Source organism: Oryza sativa, chromosome 6 (assembly GCF_034140825.1).
Source record: "Oryza sativa Japonica Group chromosome 6, ASM3414082v1".
Classification (NCBI taxonomy): domain Eukaryota; kingdom Viridiplantae; phylum Streptophyta; class Magnoliopsida; order Poales; family Poaceae; genus Oryza; species Oryza sativa.
The window spans coordinates 26093592-26107853 of NC_089040.1; the positions used below are offsets into that span (position 1 = coordinate 26093592).

The following is a 14262-nucleotide window of genomic DNA, read 5'->3' on the forward strand; positions in this document are numbered from 1 at the left end:
AATATAGCATAGGAAATATTTCGTTCTGGTCAAATCCTGTAGTTGTAGTTCTTAAACACAAGTTACGTCATGAGTACAGCCATATCAACCACCCATATCAATAAATCCAACTAATACTATAAATGCCATAAAAATGCAATTAAATATGCATAAGATGAATCTATATCTCAATTACTCAATACTAGAATCAGACTAGCATTAAATGACCATATTAACCATATCAAATCTGGTGGATACAAATTCAATAAATAGAGTAATATCACGAGCAAATCCTCAATAAATGATATCAAAGCTCTAACACATTTATACATTTAAAACCCTCGTATCTCAATTACTCAAAATTGCAATCGAATTTAATAGGCGCATTCACACAGGTAGAAAATCATCTGTCCACATTTGCATCATCACACTTCGAAATCACAAAACCCCCAACCCAACCCACAACCACCCCATCTCACTGACCTGCGGGCCCCATGAGCCAGACAGAGCCACTTACAGCTGGGCCCCACCATCCCCTCCCCTCCCGCTTGAGCCTATCCTACCCAGTGCTACAGCCGACGGAAGCCGCCACTCTCTCCGCCTATTTAATCCCCACTCCTCGCCGCCTCCGAGCTCCACCGCCACCGCCACCTCCTCCTCGCCGCCGGCCAGCCACCGCCGCCGCCGCATTCCGCGCCTAGCGTGTTCTCGCTTCTTCGTGGTCTCAGCATTTGCCCCGAGAATGGCGGCGGCGGGGGCGGTGTTGCCGGAGCAGATCGCGGCGATGTGGGAGCAGGTGAAGGCGCCGGTGGTGGTGCCGCTGCTGCGGCTGTCCGTGGCGGCGTGCCTCGCCATGTCCGTGATGCTGTTCGTGGAGAAGGTGTACATGTCGGTGGTCCTCGTCGGCGTCCACCTGTTCGGCCGCCGCCCCGACCGCCGCTACCGGTGCGACCCCATCGTCGCCGCCGGCGCCGACAATGACGACCCCGAGCTCGCCGACGCCAACGCCGCCTTCCCCATGGTCCTCATCCAGATCCCCATGTACAACGAGCGCGAGGTAACCAAAATTATTCAAATCAATCCGCCATGCATGCAATGCAAACTCAAATAAAAAAACCAAAAAAAAAGGAAAAAAAAAGGGCACTAAAAAGTTTTTTGGGTTTATTTTTTGTTTTTTTTTTGGGGTGGCAGGTGTACAAGCTGTCGATCGGGGCAGCGTGCGGGCTATCGTGGCCGTCGGATCGGGTGATCGTGCAGGTGCTCGACGACTCCACTGACCCCGTCATCAAGGTGAGAGCCAGCGTTTTTTTTTCCTTTTTCACTTCATTTAATTACAGCGCTATCTGTCCCCGCGTGTCAGTGACACACCAGTGGCGTTGGTCTGGTCCAAGGAGTGAAATTAATTGCGGCTGTCTGTCACTGACAGTCGCCGCTGCGTGGTGGGGCCACACCATGCCGGCATGAGGCGCGTCGTATTCTTCAAAATTTTTTCATCGCTAAGAGCTTTCAAACTTTTTTCATCACGAGAGCTTTCGAATTTTTCACACGGGGAAAAACGTATTGTAGGTACAAACAAATTAGAGGCCATGTCTCTGTTGTCGTAGTCGCAAGAACAAGCGAGTCTACTTTCACTGAGGAATTTTTGGCTGGCTGTATTATTTTAACCCCGAGAAAAAACTTGGATTTTTTTTTGAGGAAAATATTGGAAGTGTTCTTCTTTTCTTGGCCTAGCTAGGGACAGGGAGGGAGTGACGTGATGCATCATGCAGCGAATTTATATTTTTCTGGTACTAGTACTCCATTTTACACGAAAGTTCATGGGCAACTCGACTGGCTAGCTCCTTGTCCCACCGCACGACTCCCGAGGTGGAACAATCTGAACCATACCGCATTTAACTAGCAATCGTTACCAGAATGGTTTACTGTAGTAGTAATTAACTAGCAGTAAAAATAACTGGTGGCAAAAGAAGAGTCAGGATTAAATTTAGTTAAAAGCCACTTAATTATAGAGCTTGCTAACAATGAGACGATGAGTGCAACTGCAGGAGATGGTGCAGGTGGAGTGCAAGAGGTGGGAGAGCAAGGGGGTGAGGATAAAGTACGAGATCAGGGACAACAGGGTGGGGTACAAGGCCGGGGCACTGAGGGAAGGCATGAAGCACGGCTACGTCCGCGACTGCGACTACGTGGCCATCTTCGACGCCGACTTCCAGCCCGACCCCGACTTCCTCGCCCGCACCATCCCCTTCCTCGTCCACAACCCCGACATCGCCCTCGTCCAGGCCCGCTGGAAGTTCGGTGAGTCAGAAGTCGTAGTTTTTTAGATAATAGATTAAAACCCGACCTCTACATCCACACACAACCAGAAGTCCATAGATGAGTCCAAGTCACATTTTTTTAAAAAAAAACACAAAGTGGCTATTGGTAAAACGATTTTAGTTTTTGAATGGTTGCCTTGGCTCTCGTGTTAATGGATTTGTCTTTGTCAGAAGAATTGAGTGGTTGGTTAGGTTTCTGAATGGTGGTAAGCAGATATAGGAACAGCATAAAAATGGCAGTTCAAAAGGGCCCGGATAAAGCACATGCACCTAGGAGTACACACATACTCCTATAATCAACAGTGAGTGCAGCAGATAGGAGTATGTTTTAGGAAATGAGTGCACTGCATTAGTTTAGTGTTCACGGCAGTTATAGTAGTTGGAGATAAGGTTAGTTGTTGAAGCCAAAGCATGGGAGCAGTACACTTGGAAGCTGGACCTTGGTTTGTGATTTGGGGGATCATGTGCACCTGTGACTTGTAACTGTAGTCCTTTGGACCATGACATTGACATGTGCGTTGTTCTGAAAAAGCTGGAGTAGTATAGTTAAATCTTCTGCATCACTATTGGATAAGGCCGAGTAAAAATTGTCAGTATGGTTGACTGAATTGTTTGACTTATCTTTGGCATTGATGATATAATGCCCTTTTTTAACTATAATATGATATAATGTCCTTTTTTTTAACTATACTATGATATAATGTCCTTTTTAAACTATACTAGTGTAGCACACTGGCCTTGTTTTGGACTTTTTTCTTTTGGCATGGTGATGACATGTTTGTTGCTGCTGACGGTGGTGATGGCGTGTGAGCAGTGAATGCAAATGAATGCCTGATGACAAGGATGCAGGAGATGTCCTTGGATTACCACTTCAAAGTAGAGCAAGAAGTGGGTTCCTCCACACACGCCTTCTTTGGCTTCAATGGTAAAACTTGATCTCAATTCATCTTGTCTTTTTTCTTCTCTCTTGTGGGGCATTATGTGTATCCATTTCTCAGTTCCATGATTCTGCCTCTCCTTCTGTAGAGTACATATGTTTATTTTACTTAATAATGAGAAACTGTTTCGTAATCTTTGGAAAGAAAAAGACATGTTAACCACATCTAAAAATCATATGCAATTGCATCATTCTAGTTTATTCCTTAAAAAGTACAATACCCAGTTAGATCTTACACAAAGCAGAAGGAAAGAGTAGTGCAAGAATATAACACATGCACAAGATTTTCAATGTTGAGAACTTATTTTCTCTAGTAAAAGTCATATTTAGCAGCATATTTTGTTTTACCCTGCAAAATGTTATGTGAATAGGGACTGCTGGTGTGTGGCGCATATCTGCGATGAACGAGGCAGGAGGCTGGAAGGACAGGACAACAGTTGAAGACATGGATTTGGCAGTCAGAGCAGGCCTCAAGGGATGGAAGTTTGTCTACCTTGGTGATCTCATGGTAAATATGCACTAGTAGCCTAACAATTCATGCAATATCCAATGCATCAATTTGCGCTTCTATATATTACATTGTTATTAAGCTATATAAGGAAGGATGTAACTAACCTGGTAATGTTGTTTGAAGGTGAAAAGTGAACTTCCAAGTACATTCAAAGCATTCCGGTATCAACAACACAGATGGTCCTGCGGACCGGCAAACCTGTTCAGGAAAATGTTGGTGGAGATTGCCACAAACAAGGTCCCTTGCACCAAGCTATATTATGGAAATATTTTATAAGTTATAACACACATGCATCTTGTTGCTAACAAGCCATTGATCTTGATGCAGAAAGTGACATTGTGGAAGAAGATCTATGTGATCTACAACTTCTTTTTGGTGCGCAAGATTATTGGACACATTGTGACCTTTGTGTTTTACTGCCTTGTTGTCCCGGCAACGGTTTTAATTCCAGAAGTTGAGATACCAAGGTGGGGTTACGTCTATTTGCCATCCATCGTCACCATTCTCAATTCTATTGGGACTCCAAGGTGCCAAATCTTCTCCATAGCTTTGCAGTTTTACTTTCAGAATATGAATCCAACCTACAGTACCCAACCTACAGTTTTACTTCCAGAGCTTTGCAGTTCTGAGCAACCTAAAAATTTACATGAAAATATGCAATGATGCAGGTCATTGCACTTACTTATCTTTTGGGTCCTCTTCGAGAATGTTATGTCACTGCATAGAACAAAGGCCACGCTGATCGGCCTGTTAGAGACAGGCAGGGTGAATGAATGGGTGGTGACCGAAAAGCTTGGCGATGCTCTGAAATTAAAATTGCCAGGTAAAGCATTCAGGAGGCCGCGCATGAGGATAGGAGACAGGTACGCAGTCGAAACATTTTAGTCCTGCATTTTCCAAGTTCCAATCCTTGCAGCTAAACTTTGATCTTGAACCAGGGTGAATGCATTGGAGCTTGGTTTTTCAGCCTACCTGTCCTTCTGTGGATGCTATGATATTGCCTATGGGAAGGGCTATTACAGTCTCTTCCTTTTTCTCCAATCCATCACCTTTTTCATCATCGGTGTGGGCTATGTGGGGACAATTGTCCCGCACTGATTACAGAACCTCGATGAGGCTATCCATCTTGGATCAACGACCGGCTCTGGTTCTTTCCAGTCTCATGGTGTTAGGTATGCAACAAGATGACAGATCAAGCAGGCTTCTCCTGTGTGCAAGTGCAAAGTTTCCTGACAACAATGAAGTGTAAAAGCACTGCAAAACAAGCAATAGATAAGGCTTTTAGCTGCTAGGAATATGCTGTTATGTGCATTACAATTGTGATGATCTAGCAGTCTGTTCAGAGTCTCTGTGTCACCTTAGCAGAATCTGTAGTGGGAAAGATAGGAGTTGTTAAAAGCTTTATATTTTCTGCAAACAGGAAAAAAATTGGAGTTTTTGGTTTTAGCATGTAGCTTTAGTTCTGGGAACAGGAAGAAAAAATAATATGTATTGGTTCCTCAATATGCTCACCTGGTACAAAAGAGAGGCTGTACATCTTTGCTTTAACTTTTCTTTCTCCTAATGTTCAAGTGTAATCTGGGAATATCCATTTGAGATACAGTATTTTGAGGAGAAACAGAGATACTGACACAGAAGCTGACCTCTACTGTTCCATCTCTTGTCTCAGACTCTCTTTGAGTTCACCAGTCACCACACTGATGATTCTGTCATGTGTTTCATTCAGAAACTTCCTCTTCACATGGTACAATCAGTACTGTCTGTCTGCCTGTCTGTATTTCTGTCTCCTGGCAATCCGCATACTGACATTTGATTCTTACTGAACTGCTGACATTCGAGGATCTGCATGTGACTCGAGAACAGTGAGGATTTGTTTCATGGCTCTGCAAGTCTGCAAGGATCCAAACCACAGACTAGGACCAGATGTCATTCAAAGTGTTCTGAATCTCAATAACATGAACAGGTGATGTGATCTTGTGTTACATAATGCTAGTATTCTGGAAGCAAGGTCGTGATCAGTGACTGGGATAGAGCAAAAGGGTAAATACATTACAATGGTGTACTTTCATGTCGTTTGCTCCGGACCTTCTCCCATATGTTTATCTTGGCGCCAATTTTCTCATGCATCAGATTTCTCCAAGATGCAACTTTTGTAGTTGCAGCCCGAACCCGGCTAATAACAGATCAAAATTGCAGTGGGTCTAGAACAAGGGCACAACAGTTCTCAAGTTGCAAAAAATCTACAGGCCCTGTGATCTCTTTGAACCCTCTTTGAAAGAGGATGCAAAATTTGCAAATGTTCATGAAATTGAGCGAGTGACAACTGACAACTGACAATCGATCATTTAGCAGGCTTGTTGCTTCATAGAAGCAACATCTCAAATGATGAAAATGCAATGCCACTTCACATCACCAATCAGCTCAGCTGCAATGGCTGGCATCATCTCCATCCATAACCGGAGGCACGGACTGCTCGGCGACGGCGGCGGCCAACGCGTTGCAGGCCGCGTATATCGCCGAGCGCTCGTCGTGGTACGAGTCGCCGGCGAGGAAGGTGTGCCTTTTGCCCCGGACCTCGACGGCGCTCCAGGCCGGATCCTTCTTGATTCCCAGCGACCGCATCGCCTCGTGCGCGCCGGCGACGCTGCCCCACATCTCGCGCGCGGCGTACGCGTTCGCCAGGACGACGTACTTGCCGGCGTTCCCCGGCTGCAGCCGGAAGAAGCGGCGCGCGGCGAGCTCGACCAGCCTCACGTCGCCGTGCTTCCTGCCGGCGCCGAGCAGCGCGCCCCAGACCACCGAGTGCTCCTGGCAGTCCGGCAGGTTCTTGACGAGCTCGTAGGCGTCGCCGAGCCGGCCGACCCTGGCGAGCATGTCGACCGCCGCCGCGTAGTGCTCGCCCCTCGGCGTGAGGCCGTAGCCCGACGACATGGACGAGAGGTGGCGCAGACCCTCGCCGACGAGCCCGGCGTGCGCGCACGCCGAGAGCACGGCGAGGAACGTGACGTCGTTCGGCCGGAGCCCGTCCACCCGCGTCATCCGGTCGAACAGCGCCAGCGCCTCCGCGGCGCGCCCGTGCTGGCCGTGCCCGGAGATGACGGCGGTCCACATGGTGACGTTCCGCGCCGGCGCCGCCGCGAACGCCCGGCGCGCCTCCTCGGGGCTGCTGCACTTGAGGTACATGTCGACGAGCGCGCTGTCGACGAAGACGTTGCCGCCGCCGACGCGCGACTTGACCATGACGCCGTGCACGCGCCGGCCGTGCTCCAGCGCGGCCAGCCTCGCGCACGCGCAGAGCACCGACGCGAACGTGAACTGGTCCGGCCTCATCCCCTCCGCCCGCATCGACCCAAACATCTCCACCGCCCGCGCCTCCGCGCCGCCGCGCGCGCACCCGGATATCATGGCGTTCCACGCCACGACGCTCCTCTGCGGCATTCCGTCGAACACCTTCCGCGCAACACCAAGCTCACCGATCTTGACGTAAAAGATCAGCAGCTTGGTGACGATGTAGACGCCGCCGCCAAACCCCACCGACACCATGCGCGCGTGGATCCTCTTCCCCATCCTCGCGTCCCGCCGGTTCACGCATTCCTGCAGCAGAAGCGCGTAGGTCCCCTCACCGGGGCACACCGTACTCCGCCACAGGAGACCCACCGCCCTAGCGAGATCGCCGGCGACGCACAGCGACCTCAGCATTCGCGCCAAGCCAACGGAGCCCATGATCCAGCTGCCCAACTCTCTTCTATCCGAATTCGAGCTCGCTCTAATGGCGTCGCATCTCTGCGCCGCTCAGATTAGTAGTGTATACAAGATGAAATCCGAGACCTAGGAGAAATCAGGCTACTACATTTACAACAAAAACTCTCGGGTCAATTACAAGATCGAGGATATACAAGCGAAACTTCATTTTTGTTTCGATTCGTCTCCTGTTTTGTCTCTCTTCTTGTTCTTCTATCTATCTATGGTGGTTTGATTTTTTTTTTGTATTAGACATAGTAAATCATGCCGACCTCGAGGGTGGAGGCGTGAGGGATGGTGACGGCGTAGTTGGGGCCGCGGCTGTTGCGGCGGAGGAAGTCGTAGCAGAAGTTGATGACCAGCCGCCGGAAGAAGCTGGAGCCGCTCTTGGCCTTGACGTAGGAGTGGCCGAGGATGAACGCCATGCCGGCCTCGCGCGCGTCCATCAGCTCCTGCAGCTCCTCCCGCACGCCGGCGTCCGGCCGCGGGCTCGCCGCCGGCAGCACGAACCGCACCCTCTTCCTCGGCGCCACCACCACCGGCGGCGGCGACGGCGACGGCGACATGATCTCCCTTGCGCCGCCGCCGCCGCGCGAGCTGCCTCTGCCGCTGCCGCTGCCGCTGCCGCCGACGGTGTCCTCCGACGACGGCGCCCCCGCGCCGCCGTCCTCCTCCATCATCCGAATGCTGCCGGAGGGGATGACGGACATCCGCTCCTCCTCCTCTTTCTCCGACTCCTCCGCGCCGCCGCCGCAGACGTTCTTGGGCTTGGAAGAGGCCGCGGCGTCGGCCGCGGCGGCGGCGCCGGAGCGGATGAACTCCGCGACGCTGCAGACGAGCTCCTTCTCGAACTCCTGATCGTCCTTGTGCACGTCGTGGTAGCCGTACCTGACAATGCACCGGTAGATTCTGTACTCCTTGGGGCCAATTCTTCCGACGAGGAACCTCTCCTCCGGCGAGACATGCGGTATCGGGACGTTCTTGATGCAGAGGAAGATGAGCACCTGATCATCATCAAGAAGAAGAAGATGATGAGCACTGTAACCAAAATTCTGAATTTCTGAACAATGACAACAACTTCAGAAGGCGAGGAATGATGGCTGATGAGCAAGATTACTTGATGAAATGCAGGTAGGTTGGTGACGAAATGCGAGAAGATTGCCGGGATCCCAGAGTCGAGCTCGGTGTGGATGAGGCCGATGCCGCGGACTCGGACAATGCCGAGGTTGGGGCTGAGGCCAAGGAGCCAGTTGATGGAGACCTTGTTCTGGAGATCGAACTCATACTTCTTGATGGTGCCATAGTGCCAGATGCACATTATCGCCATGAAGATGAAGGCCAGCACAATTGGGACCCAGGCTCCTTCTCTGAACTTGATGAGTGATGCTGAGAAGTAGAGTGCCTCAATGGTGCCGAAGAAGATGATGAAGCCGAATGCGAGGAAGATGCTCTTGTGCCAACACAGAACTATCACCAGGGACATCAGACATGTCGTGACCAGCATAACGGTTATAACCGCCAATCCTGTTCAAAGGACAACTATTGCATATCAGACAAATTCCTTACTCATTAGCTTCAGTATGCATAGGTAATTCGAACATGGAATAATCAGGTGGTTTGATATGTCAAAAACTAAAACAAGTGGTACATACCTGACGCATTGCCCAGGTGTTTTGTGTCTCTGAAACCAATGGTAATAGCTAAGCACAGTATCATCAGGATCCAATTGATCTCAGGGATGTAAATTTGCCCGTGTACTTTGTCAGATGTGTGAACTATCTTCACCCGAGGAAAGCAGCCGAGAGCGGTGCACTGCTTGATCATTGAGAATGTGCCAGTGATAACAGCTTGGCTCCCGACAACTGCTGCAAGAATGGCAATTGCCAGAACTGGCCACCTAATTTTCTCTGAGGATGGAAAACTTTTAAATATTAATAAACAGTACTAGGAGAATGATATAATATCGATTTCGCTGTTGATGAAAGATCTGGAGAACATGACTTGCCAGGCACAGACACATAGAACCCGATCCTGTAGTCACTTTCAATGATGTGATGCTTACACAGATAAGCAGCTTGCCCCATGTATGCAAGGATCAAGGATGGGTAAACCATGCAAGTAAAAGCAATCTGCAATCAGGAAATGCTTATCAGAGACAAAACTATTGACCGCATGTCCGCATATTGCTACTATGATGAAACCAAGTAAAACAAAACATTGAGATTGCACTCTATTTCATCACCTGTATCGACAGCTGATTAAAATGCCCCAGATCTGCAAACATTGCTTCAGAACCTGAAAAACAACACTCAAGTTAGTAAAGTTGTACACTTCAGAGATCATTGGCATATGGTAGAAAATGGTTGTTGATCATAGTACCAGTGATACATAACAATATTCCTCCCAGTGACATCCAACCTCCTCTCTGCGTCTTCTTCAAAAACTTGTACATATAATATGGAGATAACGCTCGATAGACATTGGGCTCCCAATGCACGATATTGTAAACACCAATCATGCTTATACATAGAAGCCATGTAATCACAATTGGTGCAAAAAGGAACCCCACCCGGTGTGTACCATAGTGTTGCAGACAAAACAGGCAAACCAGTACAAAACAAGCAATAGGAACCTCCACATCTGCAGATTCAAATCAGTAAAAAAAACTTTGCACAGTTAGTAATGGGTTAAAAAAGAAACAAAACATATTAGCAAAACAAGAATCAGAATAAAAGCACATGCTTAAATGATTAAAAGTCAAAATAGAGTTTCTTTACTCCGCACTTCAGAATTCAGCACTTATTTTATTACTTTCAGCATGTGTAGCTTCCATTTTCCAGAATTTCCGAACCTTATTACCACTAGCTGACCATATTTCTGCCCAGAGTGAACTCTATCCTCTGCCAAAGCCCAAGAGAATATGAACTGAACAGATACAGTAATTTAGATGATGACCGGCTTATTTAGGAATCGCTCAAATCTTTTCTTTCTGTTTCCCACTACAGTTCTTCACAAGAATCACAACTGCTTGAGTAGGGTAGTTCCATTTATTGTAGTCATCAATGCTACTAGATAAGAGTATTAATCTTCTCCAGTTCGTAGGCTAATAGCATTATAGCAACAACTGTTAGGCATACATTGACTAACAACAGTACGGAGTTGATTGTTGGTGTCCATGCGACAACGCTGCGTTGCTCATGGTCATTCCCTGTCAAAGACCTTCCTAAATGAATTTGGCACGCAATTGATCATCTGATATCTGAGCCGATAAGCTCGCACGGAAACTTCCAAAAGTATCAATCCCATTGAAGCAAACTGTTCAGACTTCATCAGTTAACATAATTCCTGGTTTTACGAACACCAAATTGCACAGAATCCATCTCTTGCGTGCATCTTACAGGTAAAATTTACTCGAATTGTGGTGCACTAGTATGACTGAAACTGCACACTTTTTTCAACTAAAAAAACAAGAAACTGCACCCTTTTGAGTTTGAGGTGGACCCTGAATTATCTAAAAAAACTCAGAACATGATGATCCAGGAAACAGTAGTTAACAAGATGAGGAAGACAAATCTACAATCATATCAAAAGACAGAAACAATGGAAGGGACAAAGGCATGGTTGGGTGTTCAGATCCTTACATTTGTGCTGATGCTTTTCCATGGACAATTCCAGCCCGGATACCGCCGAGAACACTGCAAAAACAGAACACGCCATCTGAAAATCAGCACACGACAACCCAAGAACACAAACAAGCCAGCAAATCAAGCGGGGGCGCGCACGCACCGGAGATGGCCGGCGTGAGCACGCCGTCGCCGATGACCATGCACGTGCCCACCAGCGCCAGCACGAGGAGCACGCGCTGCAGCACCTTGTGCCGCTCCAGCAGCCTCCTCACGCCGGCGGCGGCGCCGCCTCCGCCGCCGCGCCCGCTCAGCGCCAGCGCATTGCCGTTCGCCGCGGCTTTCTTGTCGGCGCCCGCGTCCAAGAACTGGTCCTCGTCGCCCGGCTCGCCGCCGCCGCCGCCGCCGCCAGGCGGGAGGAGCGCGGCGCGGGCGTGGCGGCAGAGGAGGGAGTAGAGGGCGAAGGTGCCGCCCTCGCCGTTGTCGTCGGCGCGGAGGACGACGCAGACGTACTTGAGGAGCGGGACGAGGGTGAGCGTCCAGAAGACGAAGGAGAGCACGCCGAGGATCTCCTCGTTGGTCTCCGAGTGCTGGATGTCCTCCGCGAACGCCGCCTTGTACACGTACAGCGGCGACGTGCTCAGGTCGCCGTACACCACCCCGAGGCTCTGGTACGCCAGGCTCATCGTCATCCGCCATGGCAGCCGCCTCCTCTTGCTGCTGCTCCCTCCCTGCTCCATCCATCCACCCACCCAAATCAAATCACACGCGCACACACACATTAGCAAAGAATCCAAGATCGCACCAAGATTCAACAACACCATGATCAATCAATCAATCACGACCACCACAACCCTCGCAAACCCGACAAGATTAGACCATTAACCATCAAACATGACACGACCTCCACCACCCAACCCATACCTTGCAATCGGGAGAACTCGGCGACTCAGGATCCACGGGAGACGGGCTCTTCATTCCTCAATCCCAACACAAGAACAGAGGAAGCAAAACCACTCCTACTCCTACTCGTCCTACAGCAGCTACAGGGTTTCTTGGCTCTCTCTCTCTCTCTCTCTCTCTGAATCCCTGGGGGTATCAAATCCAACGATTCAGAGGAGACGGTAATGGGGATTATTAGGCGGTGGGAAAATTTGGAGTTATTGAGGTTTTTAAGAGGGTCAAAGCGGAAGCAAAACAGGGGGCACTTTGGAGGGAGGCAGCATTGGCGTGGTGCTGCTGCTGCTGCGACTGTGAGGCAGGGAGGGAGAAGCGGAACAATGAAGAAGAAGAAGATGAGAAGCAGCAGAAGAGAGAGAGAGAAGAAGAGGGCCAGGGAGGATTGGAATATTTGGGAGTGGGACAGCAAAAGAGAGGGGCCAACAATACTGGGGGAAACCGAAAAAGCAGCAGTTTTTTTTTTCTACTGCAAAATGTACTTCCTGTTTGGCCGGCTCCTCTGCATAGGGTCCTTGTGTGGACTCACAAGGGATGAACTCTTGTTTACATCCTGCTAAAATTGTACTACTTCCTCCATCCCAAATTAGGCTGTGTTGGATACCAAAAGTTCCCACTCCCCATCTCGTTTTCCACGCGCACGCTTTTTAAACTACTAAACAAAACAGTGTGTTTTTTTGCAAAATATTTCTATACGAAAATTACTTAGAAAAATTATATTGATCCATTTTTTAAAAAATAGCTAATACTTAATTAATTACGTGCTAATAGACCGCTTTGTTTTTCGTACGGAGAAGATATGTTCCCATCCTCATCCTCCAGTACCAAACACAACCTTAGTTATCTTTCTACCATTTAATTTTTGTCTCACAGTACTTGTCACTTCCAAGTATTACTTGTCTCATCAATCACATATCATTCAAACTTCTGTCAACCAACCTTCTATTCTTAAAACATAATTTTTTTTATAAGGGTATTGTAGTTTTTTATTCTAAACCTTAGAATATGCCAAACAATTTTAAAGGAAAAGCAATTTAGGACGGTGGTAGTATACTCTATCGGTCTCAAAATAAGTGCGATGTGATATATCCAAGAATTATAAATTTAGATAGGTATATTTGAAAAGAAACACAACCTAAATAAGATAGTTCATCAAAGCATGATTAATTAAGTATTAAAAAGACTTGGAAATAGATCATTATGATTTTTCTACAGTAAAATTTCAACAAAAATGTTTCAAAAAAAATAACATCGTTTAATAGTTTGAGAAACATATACGCAGGAAACGAGGGTATAGTGTTCTTAAAAAGTTGTGATGATATTAACACATTATTTTCAGTGATGATCTATTTATAAGAAACTGACAATTAATGTTGTGAAAACGGGTTTCATACTTCTAATAGTAGACGATATCAGGATTTATGATTTGTGTATTAGTTTGGCAGCCATAATGCGGTTTCTAGTAGTAGTATGATACGGGTTTGGGATTATGTAATTGTTTTCTAATTAATTGAAAAAAATGACTACCTCTTTCAATGTTATCGTAGTAATTATTGTTTATTAATTTAAAATAAATGTATTGTGCTATTAGGAGACATTTATTAGGTGGCATAGATAGCAGGGCAATACCAGTTTCATGTAGATGCTCTATAAATATAGAGGTTCTGGAATTAGAGGTACTATTACATTCATATGTTAGTTACACTTGTTTATTGGCCTGAAGCTAATTTTAGTGACAACAATAGTTCCCAGTTGGCATATATTTACTGCCCCTAAACTGGATCAGTATGGGAGATAGTAACCTAGTTGCTTTTGTTTATTGTTGGAAGCATGGATTTGTCATGTGAGGTAGATGTTTCCTTTGTAGATTAAACCTTTTTAGTACGAGTACTGTCAATCATTTTGCTATTAATGCATGAAAGTAAGATTCAAAGTACTATCTACTAGTTTAGAATAAAACTCAAGAAAGCATCTACTCCTGCATTTTACCCTTACTATATGTCTATATCCCGCGGGTTATTCTTGAAGCGCATAATAACATAAGAAAGTCAACAGGTGAAAGTTTTCTGCATAATTTTTTTTAATACAATGCAATGCTCCAACCTTTCACCTGTTACATACTATATTTTATTTTTTCCATGTTCATATGTTGTTGGGGCTCTATCTATATAGGCATTTTTTGGGTCTTTTTTCCAC

At 47.1% G+C, this 14262-nt stretch overlaps 3 protein-coding genes across 3 annotated transcripts; 1 reads left to right on the forward strand and 2 right to left on the reverse strand.

Moving 5' to 3' along the window:
- The first annotated feature begins 609 nt into the window (after positions 1-609).
- LOC4341571 (probable glucomannan 4-beta-mannosyltransferase 9) lies at positions 610-5244 on the forward strand. The gene is made up of 9 exons (NM_001421652.1): positions 610-1036; positions 1171-1269; positions 2025-2277; positions 3112-3222; positions 3606-3742; positions 3869-3982; positions 4073-4272; positions 4414-4608; positions 4684-5244. Exons 1-9 carry the CDS (start codon positions 722-724, stop codon positions 4841-4843), a joined length of 1584 nt encoding a protein of 527 aa, NP_001408581.1. The 5' UTR covers positions 610-721; the 3' UTR covers positions 4844-5244.
- LOC4341572 (pentatricopeptide repeat-containing protein At4g16470) lies at positions 5221-7604 on the reverse strand. Its single transcript, NM_001421653.1, has one exon. The coding sequence runs from the start codon at positions 7466-7468 to the stop codon at positions 6167-6169; it is 1302 nt and encodes a 433-aa protein (NP_001408582.1). The 5' UTR covers positions 7469-7604; the 3' UTR covers positions 5221-6166.
- Positions 7492-12361, reverse strand: LOC4341573 (potassium transporter 10-like). The gene is made up of 9 exons (NM_001421654.1): positions 12034-12361; positions 11273-11840; positions 11128-11181; positions 9866-10126; positions 9729-9781; positions 9492-9615; positions 9139-9393; positions 8604-9010; positions 7492-8490 (listed from the first exon to the last, which is right to left on the reverse strand). The coding sequence occupies exons 1-9, from the start codon at positions 12085-12087 to the stop codon at positions 7735-7737; spliced, it is 2532 nt and encodes an 843-aa protein (NP_001408583.1). The 5' UTR covers positions 12088-12361; the 3' UTR covers positions 7492-7734.
- Positions 12362-14262: the final 1901 nt, after the last annotated feature.

Excerpts from the sequence above, each read along its gene's own strand:
- LOC4341573 (NM_001421654.1), bottom strand. The coding sequence starts at position 12,087 with ATGAAGAGCCCGTCTCCCGTGGATCCTGAGTCGCCGAGTTCTCCCGAT. Across the intron at positions 11,841-12,033 it reads CGAGTTCTCCCGATTGCAAG|GGAGGGAGCAGCAGCAAGAG; the intron begins GTATGGGTTGGG and ends TGGATGGAGCAG. Across the intron at positions 9,394-9,491 it reads GTTCTATGTGTCTGTGCCTG|AGAAAATTAGGTGGCCAGTT; the intron begins GCAAGTCATGTT and ends TTCCATCCTCAG.
- LOC4341572 (NM_001421653.1), bottom strand. The coding sequence starts at position 7,468 with ATGGGCTCCGTTGGCTTGGCGCGAATGCTGAGGTCGCTGTGCGTCGCC.
- LOC4341571 (NM_001421652.1), top strand. The coding sequence starts at position 722 with ATGGCGGCGGCGGGGGCGGTGTTGCCGGAGCAGATCGCGGCGATGTGG. Across the intron at positions 3,223-3,605 it reads CGCCTTCTTTGGCTTCAATG|GGACTGCTGGTGTGTGGCGC; the intron begins GTAAAACTTGAT and ends TTATGTGAATAG. Across the intron at positions 4,273-4,413 it reads AATTCTATTGGGACTCCAAG|GTCATTGCACTTACTTATCT; the intron begins GTGCCAAATCTT and ends GCAATGATGCAG.